Source organism: Podarcis gaigeae (assembly GCF_964106915.1).
Source record: "Podarcis gaigeae genome assembly, chromosome: 7".
Lineage (NCBI taxonomy): Eukaryota > Metazoa > Chordata > Lepidosauria > Squamata > Lacertidae > Podarcis > Podarcis gaigeae.
Window position 1 is genome coordinate 47,048,830 of NC_139683.1, and position 16,380 is coordinate 47,065,209.

Genomic DNA, 16,380 nt, shown 5'->3' on the forward strand with positions numbered 1-16,380 from the left:
TAAAAAGACTTAAAAATTAATTCACTTGCAATATGCCCATTTGCTCTCTCTTTCTCTCTGTGAAGATTAGCATTACAAATTGTGATGGAGAACTCAAAGGGAGTTCAAGGAACTAGCCTCCTGAAAGTGTTGTCACTCAAGATGCTTTTCCTACATCAACACAGTGACAACACAGGGCCAGACATTAAAGATGTGTATGTGTTTCATAAATCTTTCAAGATAACATTTGTGAGAGCAGTGGAGCAGTTAGGTAATTTTAGACTCTACTTAATGGTCTTAGGACCTCTTTTGATGATAGTGCTTTACCCACTGCCTTGTGGGACATCTTCATGGGGAAAAGGGCTAAGGAGTAAACCCTACACAAATCCAGAGTGGAGTACCAAGGGTGGTTTGATGGAGTCTTGTATGCCTCCTTCCGGCAACTCCTGCAGCCAAGCTGGTCCCAAATGTATTGCTTTCCTTTGGACCATATTAGTGAGGCCATGGGGAGGGCAGTTGTTATCCAGGCAGCCCAGGACCTCCATATACACTGCTACAGCTTGCATCCCAGACAGAGCCATAGCAGGTGCTGTAACCTTCCAACAGTGCGTTTTATTCTCAGAAGGTTTTCTTACTCTATTTGTGCAAGTCTATTTCAGAACATGCTTGTTATCTCTTGCATGCATGTTAACTGTTCATGCCACCTCTCTCATTAAGACAGCTATTCTGAAGACTGTCAGAGCATTCATTAGGTTTCAAGTATGCCATATTATTAGTGCTGCCAGAAACCATTATTTTTGACATCTGGAGAAGCACTCTGGTTTAATTAAGAGAACAAATGAGGTGGCATTAGTAACCTATATTAGTCAAGACAGTTTATATATGTTCTGGGGAGAAGTTATATCTATGTTAACTTTTTTCTCTGCAAGTTCAAACTATTATCCTGAGCATAGTTTGCAGCTTTAGAGCCAGTGTTGACAGTCTTGCATTATTCACTCAAAACAGCAAAGGGAAATATAATGAGTGAATGTGAAAAACCTAGACTGGGTCTCACAGCACTTGAAATTAATCGTTACGCCCTGAATCATATTAAGACCACTGTAAGGCTTCTGTTGCTCATTTCTGTGCTCAGATCAGTCTTCCAGGATCCTGGAAATGAAGGACTGTAGGGTTTTCCATTTCTGGTACCAAAAACAAGTTCCAAGGTTGAACAGATTTTCCTGGAAAATGGCTTAAAATGTAGCCATCTGTATAGATTAGTCTAAATTAAGGCACTTGCTCTGTATAGAGCTACACTGTTGTTACCAGTCATTAAATGCACTGCTTTGCAGGCAGTCATGACTGCTTAAACTTGTGTTTAGTGGGATAATACTCAGAGGGAAAACACAGAAACAAAGGACTCCTGAGACTCGTGAATGACAGCATCTGAGTAATGAAGTCCATATGATTGCTGTCGGAAGACAGTTTGCCATTTATGGCAGCAATGTATATCCCAGGCTTGTATTCAAGAAGACAATTAAACCAACTCACGTAGCATTCCTACTGCCATGGAATAGACTTTTTATTTTAATAGCAACACAGAAATAAGTTTGGCAGTCATATAAATATGCAAGGCTTCACTGGAGCCAAGTCTCAGCCCCAGCACATATGAAATAGCATATTAATGTATTTGTGTGGGTATCTCCTGCTACAGAGGGCCAGTGTCCTAACATGCCCCCAATCTACCCACCCACCCTTGAAGCAAACTATGCACCATCTAGGGATTTCTGGGAACGGACTCTAGAAAAGTCATATAGTGAACAGATGCAGCCTTCCCCCTCCCCCCGAATACAACAGGTGCAGCTTTTCTTGTACCTGCAGAACAAGCTGCACCTGTCAAAAATCTACCACAAAGGGAGAGAAGAATGGTTACTCTCCTTTTTCAAAAGACGTACCACTGATTCACGCCACCCGAATCTGGGTTTGGGGAGAGTTACATCTATGCTAACACCTCTTCTCAGTTTTATAAATCAAAGCACTGCCAACGCAGCCTATACATTTTCCTGTCATTTGTCCAAACGGCAATGCATGCCAAAATGCATGCATGCATGCCAAAAGCCAAAGCCATGCTGTATTTAAATTCATATCCCAAACTGCCCCGATAGGAACTTTTCATTTTGTATCTTCATCACCACCACCACCATCACCACCACAACAATAATAAATGCCCCTTCAGGTTTAACAGTAAATCCAAACAGAAAGCCTTTTCATCACATGTGGAAAACATTTAGTCAAAGATCTTGGGAACACTCCCAGAAAATGGAGCTCTACTTATGTGAGGCAGCCAAGAATGCCTCTCTCTCAGACGGCCTTTGCCATTTGAGCACAGTGCTGTAAACATTTGTTTATTCCAGCTTCTATTTTGCCTCTTCCTTACACTTCAGGCTGTTAATTGTCTTTTTCAAAAAAGTATTCCAATAAAAATACTATGCCCAGCTAAATGTGTATATAAAATGTAGAAATTAAAATGATCACACACTTGCTTAACTTAAGATGGAAAAGGCCAACTCAACAACAGCAAATGTTTTACAGCACATAGGTTCAGACTCTGAAGAATCTTCATATATTTATATATTATATCTAGCATAAAAGGTAAAGGTAAAGGGAACCCTGACCATTAGGTCCAGTCACGGGCGACTCTGGGGTTGTGGCGCTCATCTCGCTTTATTGGCTGAGGGAGCTGGCGTACAGCTTCCGGGTCATGTGGCCAGCATGACTAAGCCGCTTCTGGCGAACCAGAGCAGCACACAGAAACACCGTTTACCTTCCCACCAGAGCGGTACCTATTTATCTACTTGCTTTGATGTGCTTTCACTTTGATGTGCTTTCAAACTGCTAGGTTGGCAGGAGCTGGGACTGAGCAACGGGAGCTCACACCGTCATGGGGATTCGAACCGCCAACCTTCTGATCGGCAAGTCCTAGGCTCTGTGGTTTAGACCACAGCGCCACCCGCGTCCCTACATCTAGCATAGTCTTACCTAATTAAGTTTGTATAACAGCTCATCGGTGACATCTAAGGCTGGGATTTTCTTACTATGCCCAGGAACATCTTTTCTGCCCTACACCAGAAGAAGGGTTCTGGGGAACTTGTTCATTACTTTGTGTCAATTTAGTCAGTTGTATCAAATATATTATCCTGCATTTATTCTCGGATTCTCCATGGGCAGGGGGTTCTACAATAGCAGCAGCTACCTAGAACACTAAGGGTGCAGCAGACTTCCACTTTTCTCTCCTCCTCCTCCTTCTCCTCCTCCCTTGTCCCCCCAAACACCTCCCCCAAAATCTGTTCTTATGGGTTGGGGGACTCTCTCCAGCAGATTGGTGGACCTGAAGTGGCAGGATGGGAGGGGGAAAGCCCTGTTGCAACCACTGGCACAACATTGGATATTACCCTACATGTCCACATTAGTAATGCAAAATTATTTTATTTGCTAACTTTTACTAGTATAAAAATAACTGGCATAATCATGGTACAAAGTTGGGATTTCTTTTTGCACAACCATAACTCATACAAAATAACTGCAATAGCATTTTTAATATATATGTCAACTAATGCAGTTAGGGAATGTGTAGCAATGCAGATGTTGCTGGACCCCAACTTTCACCAGTCCCAACCAGCATGGCAAATGGTCAAGGATTATGGGAGCTGTAGTGTAACAGCATCTGGAAAGTCGCATGTTCCCCACCCCTGAAATAAAGAGAAGCAGAGTTTGGGGAAATTGTGTTGTTTTTTCCTCACTTATGTCCCTAAAGGGTGGAGAATGAAGCTTAGGCAGCAGTTGGCTTATTTGATGTTTTGTTACTTCATTAAAAGGAAGCAATTGACAGTTCACCAGTTAATCTCACTTTCTGGTTGTACAAACACATTTGCCATCTAAGGCGGGAAAAACTTGGTGGCAGAATCAAAATATGTTTTCGAGGTAATTTTTAGCACAGCTGAAACAGATGTAACTTGATGTGATATTAGATCAAGCCAAATATTTTCTATATAAAGACATGTCAGTGTTTCCTGTTATTTTGATTAAGTCACTGTTAATATTTGGCACTTAGTCATTCAGATTAGAACATAGCAACGACCTCAGTAAATGCATTATTTTCTCTTGTTGCTTTGCAGTAATGGAGAGATATATGATTAATTTACTAGTCTTCAGGGATGCAAATAGTTTTATTTCCTTTCAGGGTGTATATGCATCAGTCATAGTCCATGGCAGCCTTGTCTAACCCCATGACCTCCAATTCCCATCAGGTCCCAACCAACTTGCTTATCACATGCCTGCTGGCTGAGGCTGATGGGAATCAGAGTCCAGAACATCTTGAGGGCACCAAAATGGGGAAGGCTATGGCTCTTTCGGGATTAGACTAGATGCTATTGTCTTTTCTCACCAGGAAGAGGTCTTGAAGCATCCAGCAACTGTTCACTGATATTAAGTGCAATATACTTGCAGCTGTAAATCAGAGCCCAGCAGAGTATTTAAAATATGTTTCTAACACTATAACATGCCATTGTTGTTTTTATAAAGCAACTCTGGACCCCTGTTAGAACACTCTAGAATCACTCTAGAAAAGTTATTAAATAGTTCAGTAGTTAGAAACATTGGCTGTCTATAGCAGGCATGGCCAAACTTGGCCCTCCAGACATCTGAAGACAGCCCTGTTTAGGGAAGCTTTTAATGTTTGATGGACTATTGTATTTTAATATTTTCTTGGAAGCTGCCCAGAGTGGCTGGGGAAATCCAGCCAGATGGGTGGGGTATAAATAATAAATTATTATTATTATTACTCCAGATGTTTTGGGACTACAATTCCCGTCATCCCTGACGACTGGTCCTGTTAGGGATGATGGGAACTGTAGTTCCAAAACATCTGGAGGGCCACGTTTGGCCATGCCTGGTCTATAGCTTCATCCTGCCAAGTGGTCAGGAATATTTGAGTCCCCCAACAGGTGCACTGGGCTCTGATAATGACCCGTGTAGGGGTAGCACGGCTGCCTGCATCCCCTCTGTGAGGGCTAATCGCCTCCCTTGGCCTAAGTAAGCAGCCTTCCTTTATTAAGCAATATTTTGGGGGGGGAACGCTTGCTGAGTTGCGTAAGATTGTTCTTAGAAAAGAAGAAGGCTCCGCCGAATGGAAAGAAAAGTGGGGAAAGGAGCAGCGGCCGCCAGAGGAGATTCCTCTGTCTGTAGCTCACAATGGCGCACGTGCCTTTCTCTCGGAGGTCACGCAGGGCAGAAGGGGGGGAGAGGAGCCCTCGAGGAGGGGAGGGGGGTCAGCGCGCGAGTCCGTCGAGCGTCCCAGAACAGCCGCGTGCGGCGGGAAGCGCCTCGCCGCCAGCCCGGTCCCTTAGTCGTCTATTCCATCCCCGCTGCCCCCGAAGTGAGTGGTTGCGCCCGTCGCGTCCAGGGCAAGAGCGGGGAAAAGAGGAAGGGGGCTGCCGCGCCGCTGTTTGGCCAGGGAAGATATTTGTGAGGCGAGGAGGCGGCTAAGTCATCTTCGGCTCGGGGTGTGCGAGCCGAAGGGCGGAAACTTGGGAAGAACTAAGCGGGGCGGGGAGCGGGGGGTTGAGGAGTCTTGCGTCAGTGAAGTAGAAGCGAAGCTGAAGCGAGAAGTGGAGTTCGCGGCGGAGCCAAAGAGGGGCGACGTAACAAGGGGATAAATAGGCAAAGAAGGCGGAAAGGGGTCTCAGGAGAGAGAAAAAGTCTTCAGGACGGAGGCTGAGCTGCGGGACGTCTCTCCTCGCGCCCGGCGAGTCCGTGGCGCGCCAGCTGTGGCGAGCAGCATGGAGCTGCCCCCGAAGCCCCTCAGGTGGACTGCGCTGCTGCTTCTCCTGTCTCTGTCCGGCTCCCTCGGCCAGACCGCGCCGCACTTGCGCCCCAGTCGGCCGGGCGTCAGGAACAAGTAAGTGCCCGCCTCGGCCCCTCTCCGCGCCAGCTTGGGCTCCCCTAAAACTCCGCTCTCGGGCCCTTGATGAAACGCTCTCCACCCCCGGGAAAAGTGAGCCGCAGGGCCGAGAGCAGAAGCGGCCCGCAAATGGGCAAGTTGGAGCAAAGTGAAAGGGCTGCGTTGTTGGGGAAGAGGGAATTGGTGGGGGTCTGGCGTGTCCAGGGAATCCCTTCATCTTTGCGGCTGCGAAGCTCTGGTGAGAGTTTAGGTTGAGTTCCCAGCACATGGTTGGTCATCAGTCACAGCAGAGAACAGAATTGGATGTTACACAACCGGGGTGGGGTGGGTGTAATCTGTATTACTTGAGATGGTTGGAGCTCTTCTGCAGTGCTTGATATGTGGCCAGTGTTAGAAACTCAGAAATATAAGCTAGGTGCCAAATGGCTCCGCTTAAACCAAGGTTACAGTAGTCAAAACGGAATGCCTCCTTGCCAGTTTGGGGCAAGAAGACAGCTCTAAAGTCTTATTTTTCAAATGAGACTGTGAATGATTATCAGTTAAACATCAAATGACAACCTTCAGCTAGCTTAACAACTTTGAGAATATAAAGAAGAAAAGTCAAGTTATCCAGGGACAGTTCACACTTTAATTGGTCTATTCCAACCTCTCTTTCTTAATGGGGACCATAATGTAAGAGTGTTCTTCACAGCTGAGAGCAGGGCAATAGGGTGGGGTAAGTAAGCTACAATAATTGGTCCTGCACAGGCTGCGTAAAAAAAGCATTTTGGTTCCCAAAACTCATTTTGATGGCGCAAATAAAATATAATTGACAGAATTCTACAGGATGTGTTATTAGTGTGTGATGTGTATTAGTGGGCATCTTCACTTGGTTGCAAGTGGCTGACAGGTACAAAATGCACCTGTTGCTTGGCTGATTTTGAACACTGTGTCTCTATTATTATTTCTTTTGAAGATTTACAACTTGCCTTGGATCATGATCTTCAAGGCTTCTTACCACTAGTTGCAATTATTTAAATAGAAAACACTTCACATTGACAACCTCACAACCATGCACGTATAACTCAGCAGGCCTTAGTTCTCCAGCTGATAGTTAGGGCCAGACTCTGAAGTTAATTATCTTCTTGTAGGCAGTGGACTTTTAGATGATAATATTGCATTTAGGCATCCTTTGGGATTTCCACCCCATAGTACTGCCATGTGGGCCCTATGGATTAAAGCCAGAATGTGCTTCTCTTCAGTTCATCCAGGGCAATTTGCAATTGGATCCGATAGCTATTTCTAGCAGGGGATGGGGTGGGAGGAAACTAGGTTTCCACAGTTGCTCCTTCTTTGGCCAACTGATGGGCAAGCCCTTGTTGTGATGTTCTTCCTGGGAGGCTGCTGTGGACTGGAGGAGGGCACTTTCCCAATGTCAGTATTAAATGAAGATCCAACTGCAAGCCCCCTCAGATTCTTTACATGGAATTAGGGAGGGAAAATATTCTCCTTTGCCTCAGGCAGCAAATGTATTGGACCATCTCTGTTGACAAAATATCTAGCTAAGACATTTCGCAAAGGCTGTGTCTGCATGTGCCTTATTTGGTTGGCTAGTTGAACACTGGGTGACATAACAATACAGACAATCTGCGTGTGTTGGGCATGGACAAGCTGAGCACAGACGAGATACTGAAAGATAAACAGCTTGGGGGTGGGTTCAGGCTCCATAGTTCAGTGATCTGGTCTACTTGTGCCACACCAATTCTGTTTTTGGTGCCTACTTGTGACCCCTTTTGTGACTAGTAACAGCAGAAAGATATTTGTTTCTTTTTAGTAATTTTCTCCTCCACGCATGTAGCACTAAATCATATTGTTAAATGAAGCTCCTCAATTCTCAAGCAGTGAGTAGTTTAGGGTGGTATCAATGAAGAGTTTAGTTTCTTCCAGTTAGAAAAAGCACTGGAGAGTTATGCTTCCTTTGTAGTGTTTTATTTATTTTATTTATTTATTCAAGTAGAGAGAGACTTTTAGAAATAAACAGTTTTAAACAGGCAGACAACTCACTGATCCTTCATCTGATTTCTGGACAACTTCAGCTTGGAATCCCCGCTGTCTTTCCCCTGTCCCAATCTAGTCTATCTAAACCTAAAACTCTGTCTCCAAACCTGCACTGCCAACTCCTCTGCACACACGTCTCTGCAAAAGGACTGGACTCAGACTTCATCCTAACCATTAGCTCCTTTTGAAGAAATATCAATTTAAAATAACTGTCAGCAAACAATCCCCCAAATAGCATTCACCTTAAAAGGTGATCTAGTCCCTCTAAAAGCTCTAGAGAGCCTATAGCTCACCCTGGAAAAGATGATAAAGGGACATAAATTGAAAACATTCAAGATGATTCATAGTTACTCATTTCCATATTTACAAATGCATTTCTTTCTCCAGTCAGTATAACCATCCCCGGTAAATTATTCACTCTCTAAACAGCATTATTCCTTTCCAGAATACAGACTGCATTCACAGTTTACAGAACAAAGAGACTTAACAGCAGTTATATTCCCAGGTTTTTAAATACTTTCTGGTTCCATTATATTGTTTACAAAGAACAAAACAAAATGACCATCATTTTACCCTCTACACAAAACTGTAGATTCAGGCTTCGCTTCATGCTTCCATAACGACAAGGCAGTTTGTTTCTTGTTCTTTTCAAGCATGGCATAATTTCCTTAAATATAACTGAAACTCACTAAGTCCTCAATATTTAGCCAATTTTTAAATGATGCCTGGGGTTTCACTAACATGGGTAAAGCAAGGATGAATTAATGTGCCTTAGAACCAGGCAGTAAAGCTGCAAGTGTAAAGCAAGCATTAATGCAGCTCCCTTACGAACAAGTCTCTAAAACAAGTTTGGATTTCCCTCCAGCTTCCATTTAGACTCTTATCAATTGCTTGTGCACATGCAACTTACAGCATACTCTCCATCTTCAAATCCCAATTGCCAACTGCATATGACTTTGTAAAACCTCTGAAGTCCGACCGCACTCTGCAGATAACCTGCTCATTCAGGAAAAAATATATCCTAACCTTTAAATTCCCTCAGTGGACAGCTGATCATCCATCATAAGCAATCGATTTAGCAACAAAGGGTTGGTCACCCAAGTGTCCTACTACCAAAGAGATGGAAAAGACCAAAGGAGGCCATTTAGCCCAGTGCCTTCTCACAAGGCCAGAGAACATGGTTGATTCCTTAACATCCAAAGTTATCCACCCCAGATTCAGTATTCTGTGGCTTCAGTTTAATGTTAAGCAGCCAGTACCACATTTGTGTTCTAACATCAATCACCTCCTAATTGCTTCATAATAAACTATATTGCTGAGCTGGGATGTGTATTTGGTCATTTAAAGTATCTGCATTTGTTCATATAGGAAGAGAGCAGAAAGAAGAATGTACTACCACACCCTAGGTTCAAACACAATCCTTGTCAGTTTGATATGAGATGCTTTTATTCCTCCATTTCAGCCTCTATTCTGTGGTCACCAGCTATATTTAGTGAGAATATAAGTTTTAACTTGGTGCATTTTATTCTTTTAAAGTAAGCCGGGTATTTTTGAATACTCAAGTTCCACAGTAGCATTCAAGAGACTACTTTTGTTACATCTCCTTATAGCTTTGAAATTGCTTTACAACCCGTAAATGTATTAGGCTAATAATAATAATAATAATCAGATAATTTCAAGTCTGTCTTCTCTGTCTCTTGAATGGAATCTTTGTGGTTGTATATTTGACCCAGAGAAATGGCTAATAACTTTCACTGTTTGATGGCTTAACAGTGTGTCTGTCCTGTTCTTGTCTCCCTCTCTTCTTCTCCCCTGCAGGAACTGGTGTGCCTACATCGTGAACAAGAATGTGACCTGCTCAGTGCTGGATGGCACAGAGAGTTTTGTTCAAGTTCAGTACTCCTGTGCCTGGAACCAGATTCCCTGCCCACATGCTCCTGTGTAAGTAACAAAGGAAGACAAGGAGGAGACTGAGTGGGTGGGGAAGTATTTGGTCATCTTTCCAGCAGTGAGGTATTCCCATATGTAGGGAGAAAAATCCTCTGCTTCATCACACAACTTAGTACGGCTGTGGAATTCTTCACATTTCACCATGTGGGTACTTCAGGAGGATGTGCACCATTTTCTAACATCTGATTTCTAAGCCGTAGTATAAGCTGAACAGAGCTTGCTCTTTTTATTGCAAACATGAGGCAGCTGCAACTAATTAGAGCTATGTTGACTCTTCTGTCAACAGATAATACAACAAGTCACCATACTTTATTCAGACAAAAGAAGGAAATTGCAAAAACATTACCCTAGCATAACTACTTTGGGGTTGGCATCAGTTAAGAATTATTATTGTTTTAAAACTCTGATTAAAGTTGAAGCAATTAGTACCTCAATTTCTGTGGCAGCTCTGTGAACACCTGCTGCTGAGTACAATTACATTCCTTGGCCTACAATCACCTGCAGGCTCTAGTCATGCAGAGCAGTCATAAACTTTGCTGTAAATCAGTGCAGGTCCTCTTCTTTGAAATGCCTGGGTGGAAGCCAAAATGTTCCAGTAATTTTGAGCCCGTAATTTTTTGCAGTGTGTGCTGCCCTGTGATCCACATGGACAAAAGGAATATAAATAAGGGCTATAATGTTGGTGAACAGAATATACAGCCATTGAAGTGGCTATTTGAATAGGCCGTCTCAGCAAACCAGCTACCTTTAGGAGATGTTGCCAGGTGCGCAAAAATGTATTCCATCACCTGCTTTCAGAATGGTGACAATTTGAAGGTCTGGACAATATTTTACTCCCTTACAATCTGAGAAAACCTAGCAATTCAGATGCTCAAAGCCCTGTCTCTGTGTTGCTTGATAGTCTAGAATGCTTACACTCAAGCTACAAGCTTCTGGGCTATATAGTTTATTTCATAAGGGAGGAGGACTAGGAGAAGAGCATATGGAAATCTTTCAGAATAGTGTACTGGCTTTCACGAAACTACCCTGGAATAAGTTGTAAAGAATTGAAACTATCATCTTGTGTTAAATGGAAATCAGGTGCCTTGGAAATCTAGATATCTTTGCCAATGTATGTATGTCTGCATCTGGAAGAATGCTGTGAGTATTCCCATCCCCAGCAAATTTGTGGTTACAATTTCTTCAAAATCATGTGAAAAGAGGCGTATGATTAGTCATCTCCTCAGGTGTGTCAATTATGGCTTTACATTCTGATAGTAGTCAAAGACGGGACGCGGGTGGTGCTGTGGTCTAAATCACTGAGCCCCTTGGGCTTGCCGATCAGAAGGTTGGTGGTTCGAATCCCCACAACGGGGTGAGCTCTAGCTGCTTGGTCCCAGCTCCTGTCAACCTAGCAGTTCGAAAGCATGCCAAAAAGGGCAAGTATATAAATAGGTACTGCTCCAGCGGGAAGGTAAACAGCGTTTCCATATGTTGCTCTGATTTCAGTGCTCCATTGTGCCAGAAGCAGCTTAGTCATGCTGGCCACATGACCTGGAAAAGCTAACTGCGGACAAACGCCGGCTCCCTCGGCCTGTAAAGCGAGATGAGTGCCGCAACCCCAGTCGTCTGCAACTGGACTTAACTGTCTGGGGTCCATTACCTGGTTTGTTTTTTTTTAGTAGTCAAAGACATCCTAACATGTTATGTAGTGCAATCCTATACAAGTCAACTTGTAAGTAAATCCTGCTGTATGCATTGGGGCATACTCCCCAGTATGTTTGTTTAGAGCTGTAACTATTGATCAGCGTTTCTGTTTTGTGTGCTTGAATTTTGCAGCACAAATGCTTTTGGCAAAAAAGTAGCTTGCCTTTGCCAAAAAAGAAGCTTACATTCAACTAAACATTGACAACATCAGCTTAATTAGAGGAAGCTGTGGTGAGATGTTCTCTGTGTAATGTTCCCTGTTGATTCTTTTCATAGTATCTTAACTTAATTGACCACTTTATAATCCTTTAAAGAGAGAAAGAGGAAGATTGGATTGGGCTGACTGATGAGAGGTTCAGTCTCTCTTTCTATGCACCTATTGGGAGTAGTTCCACTTAACACAGTGGGACTTACTTACAAATAAGTATGCATGTGTTTGCATTGTGAATTAATAGAACAGCAAGGGTGGCCTGAGCAGGTACCTTCACTGGCCTGAGAGAGAACCAGCATGTGGGTACAGCTACAGCAAAAAGGTCCCTCCCATGTTTTTCTAAACAGAAAAACCATGTGGTTGATAGGGCTGCCTACCAGGTTAATCCTACTAGGAAGGTTCTCACTCTATCTATTGTTATGAGGCCTAACAAGAAGTCTCAGTAGGACTGCCTTGAATGGCCATCTGAGCATGCTCAGAGATGTTTCTGGAAGCCACACCTCAAAGCCCATTCTTTTGTAGCTAGCCAGGAGAAGGGTGTGGTGGCTAGTTTGAGCAGCTTGTGTTTTTAAACGAATATTCATCAAGATAGAGCAATAGTGGACAGGGTGAGTATCTTTTTATAATATCGATATTTAAATCATTTTTGTGACCGGATGAGGAGAAACAGTTGGTGGCTTCTATGTGTGTTGTAACTTTCAACACTTCTGTATTATTGGAACTCTAATGTTTGTACATAGGCTTGAGATTGTATGGATGTTTTGTATTCCTGTTTTTCTTTAGGTTTTAAAAAACACTGTGCTGCTTGGTTGGCTACTGTGAGAATAGGATGCTGGACTAGATGGGCCTTTGGCCTGATCCAGTTGCTGATCCTGAACTATTCTGGTGATTATATACCATGGTGGATATGTGTGTTACATTATTAAATACAAACAAAGGTTTGGTGAGACTGATGCACTCTGTGCATGCTCATTCTATTTATTTCTGAGGCTTATAGTTCCTAATCATGTCTCCTCTGCTCAAGTCTGTGAAAGGAAGGTGTGGTTTGTGAGGAGCAGTTGGCGGTGCCCTTAATCTGCATCACATTTTAATTGGATAGAATATTGACTGTACATTTTCCTTCTCAGTAAGCCAATTGGCAAGAGCCTTCTTGTCTATACCTTTGAAAAACAAGTACACCAGTGGATCTGAAGACTTAAGTTTATAATCCTCCTCTCTGTCACTGGCTGTTTGGGTACAGTACTCTCATATTCTTTTAATCAAAGGGGCAGTCAACTATTTTATAGGTGCCAACTATTTGTAAAATTGCAAAGCTTAGGTTCCACAGTAGCTTTGCAAGGGAGGATGATGGGGAGAAAATCAGAAGAACTTGGACACACCCCTGGGACCACTCATTCTCCACACTCCTGAGACCCCCTAGCAGCCCTACTACGTGTAGTGGGTATGAGCTGCTGCTGGGTAGCGGTAATACACAGAGCCCTAATCTGTATAAGGATGTTCATCAATGCATGCATTGTATGGGCTTAAATGTCTTGAGATAAAAATGGCTCAGGTGGAATAAATGCAGAAATCTGTCCTAAGCTGAAAACTTGCATCATATGTAGACAATACTTTTAAGTATAGACAATCTTCGTTTTGCACATGAGTTATATTCTGGACCCCCGCATACGTCAGCGGGCCCCACATAAAGCATTCTGCCCCGTCCCCATTCTGCTCTTTTAGTAATGTTTTCAGGTCACTTCTGGATTCATCGCAGTGTGTGTACATTTCCATCGGTCATTGCCGGTAGCCTAAAATTTGTTCCAGTAAATTTGGAGTAAAAAATGGTTTTGGATGTCTCAAAAATATTTACAAAAGGAGCACTGCTGTTACATAATCAGGAATGACTCCTGGATGTGCCCAGGGAAAGGTTTTTCTGTAGAGGCCCCATCTTGCTGACCTCATGGGGGAATGCTGCAGAGGGACAGTGTACTGGAAACAAAAAGACGTTATCAGTGATCCTTAGTATTTTGGCATGTTTGATAGTCTCAGTTTGCTGGATGAGATTAACTTTTCTGGCCATGTGTCACTGACCTAAAATTGCCCGTTTTTGTCTGTAAACAGTGAACAATAGACTCTTTCTCATCTATGGGTTGCAAAGGGGTATATTTATTTCATACAACATTCATAACATATTCTCATGGTCCAGAACCTATCAAACTTCTTCTGTCTTCTGGTAACATCTTGTGGCCCCTGCTAGGGTATCGACATGGGAAATACCGTATTTTTCGCCCTATAGGACGCACTTTTTCCCCTCCAAAAATGAAGGGGAAATGTGTGTGCATCCTATGGGGCGAATGCAGGCTCCTTGGCTTAAGCAATAGCAACGCGAAGCCTCTGAAGCCTGGACTCCGAAGACTTCGCGTTGCTTTCGCTGAAGCCAGGAGAGTCTGCTCTTTGAGGCTGGCGGTGGGGGAAAGCAGCGCTTCCCCCCATCGCCAGCCCCAGAGGATCGGGGGGCAGCAGGAAGGCGCGCGGCACCTTCACGCTACTCCCTGACCCCGCTTTGAGTCTGGCGGTGGGGAAAAGCAGCGATTCCCCCCATCGCCAGCCCCACAAGCTGGGTTGAAAAGCCTGCAGGAGCCGCACACTCTTTAAAGGGTGCGCGGCTTCTGCGGGCTTTTCTATGAGGTGGGGGAATTCCCCCACTTTGCAGAAAAGCCCGCGAGAGCAGCGCAGCCTTTAAAGAGCGCGCCGCTCTTGGGGGCTTTCCCCCAAGGAGGGAGAAGGGACTGACTGGCTGAGTCAGTCCCTTCTCCCTCCTGTGGGCTTTTGCAGGAGATGGGGGAATTCCCCCACCTCCCGCAAAAGCACCCAGAAGCCATGCGTTCTTTAAAGGCTGTGCGGCTTCTGCAGGCTTTTCTATGAGGTGTGGGGGGCAAATCCCCCCACCTCGTAGAAAAGCCCACAGGAGCCGCACACCCTTTAAAGAGCGCGCCGCTCTTGGGGGCTTTTCCCCGAGGAGGGAGAAGGGACTGACTGGCCGTTTCAGTTCCCTCTCCCTCCTGGTCGAGAAGTCTGCAGGAGTCACGCGCGGCTCCTGTGGGCTTTCGCGGGAGGTGGTGGAATTCCTCCACCTCCCGCAAAAGCAGGGAGAAGGTCTTGGAGTAGTGCACAGGCTGCGTGCAGGCTGTCCGCTGCTCCCAGAGCTGCGGGGGAGAAATCATATTTCTTCCCTTGATTTCCCCCCCTGAAAACTAGGTGTCTCCTATGGGCGCCTTATAGGGCGAAAAATACGGTAATATGAAATACAGTTGTACATTGGATCCTGAATGCCTTGCAAGTCAAACATTTTGGCTCCCGAATGCCACAAACCTGGAAGTGAGTGTTCTGGTTTGTGAATGTTCTTTGGAACCCAAATGTCTGACAGAGCTTCTGCGGTTTCCGATTGGCTGCAGGAGCTTTGTGCCCTACTATAGAGGACAGGCCTTTATTTGATGGACTAACTAGATTAAACTAGATTAACTAGATAAAACCCCCTGCAAGGGTGGAGAACAGGCACCTTGAAGTTGGTCATCAGCAGTTAGCACCTGAACAGGCACACAGTTTACTTGGTCAGAGTCTTCTCCCCTATGGCCACATGCACTGTATATCTATTTAATTTTTTGTATTTACAGTATGTTTAAATTTGCATCTATGCATATAAATTATCATATGCACATTTTATGCAAATTTGTATCTTCTGGTGGCCTCCTACTTGTTGATCTGTAAATGGCCATGCTATTAAAAATGTCTCCTTGTTAAAAAAATTTATTTTATTTTATTTTCATGTGAATCAACCTGGGGCTTATCTGCAGAGTCATTTTGAAAAGTCTTGACCCACCGTCTCTGGATGTAATGCATTTTCCAGACCTTCCTTCCTGCAGCACATTCATGACTCACTTGTCAGGTTTTCCCATTCTTATTGTGTTAAACTAAGTCCCTTCAAAAAATGGGAAACTGTTGCCAGAAACTATTTTGATGACAGGGTTAATCCAGTAAATGGATTTCTAATTAACAGGGAAGAGGGAGGAGAGGAACATGTGGAATAAAGGTGCTTGGGAAGGTTAAAGTGTACTTTGAAAATGGCATCACTGTGTGGCAAGGTAGAAAGGCCAGGAGCCTACCTAAAGTTTTCTGTTTGTTTCTATGGAGTTGAATATGTGGGTATCAATCTCTATTACCAGCCTATGCTATGATATACATAGGTGCAGGGAGTGAGGGAAGAAGTCCTCCAAGAATACAAATGCAGGTTAGCACTACTTTCTTGGTTTGTGTTTTTAGGACTCTGAGGAAGTCATGTATCACAATTCTCCATCTTTCTGATAGTATGCATTACTATAATAGAAGAATGAAAAGATTTGTGTTAATGCTAGCAACAGACATGCTGAACAAGTCAGCTTAGGTTTGAACCCAACAGATTGCCATCAGTTGATTTCAGTAGAACTTTGTATGTGTTCTTGATTTCAGGAAGGCAGCTTCAATTCTTATTTCCCAATAAATGAAAATGCAGGTGGTAGCTATTATGAGTTCAAGCACTTCTTCAAACTAATTAATTCAT

General features: G+C 43.8%; 1 protein-coding gene across 2 annotated transcripts in view; it reads left to right on the forward strand.

The window, feature by feature from the left end:
- The first annotated feature begins 5,126 nt into the window (after positions 1 to 5,126).
- The window catches only part of EMILIN2 (elastin microfibril interfacer 2), a 34,213-nt gene continuing 22,959 nt past the window's right edge, over positions 5,127 to 16,380 (forward strand). Inside the window, exons 1-2 of one of the 2 annotated variants that reach the window (XM_083748320.1) lie at positions 5,127 to 5,914; positions 9,773 to 9,895. In XM_083748320.1, the coding sequence (XP_083604446.1) occupies positions 5,796 to 5,914; positions 9,773 to 9,895 (242 nt within the window). In that variant the 5' untranslated portion in view covers positions 5,127 to 5,795. Of the gene's footprint in view, positions 5,915 to 9,772; positions 9,896 to 12,338; positions 12,410 to 16,380 lie in introns of those variants that run through there. The other variant, XM_083748321.1, reaches the window with a different exon arrangement.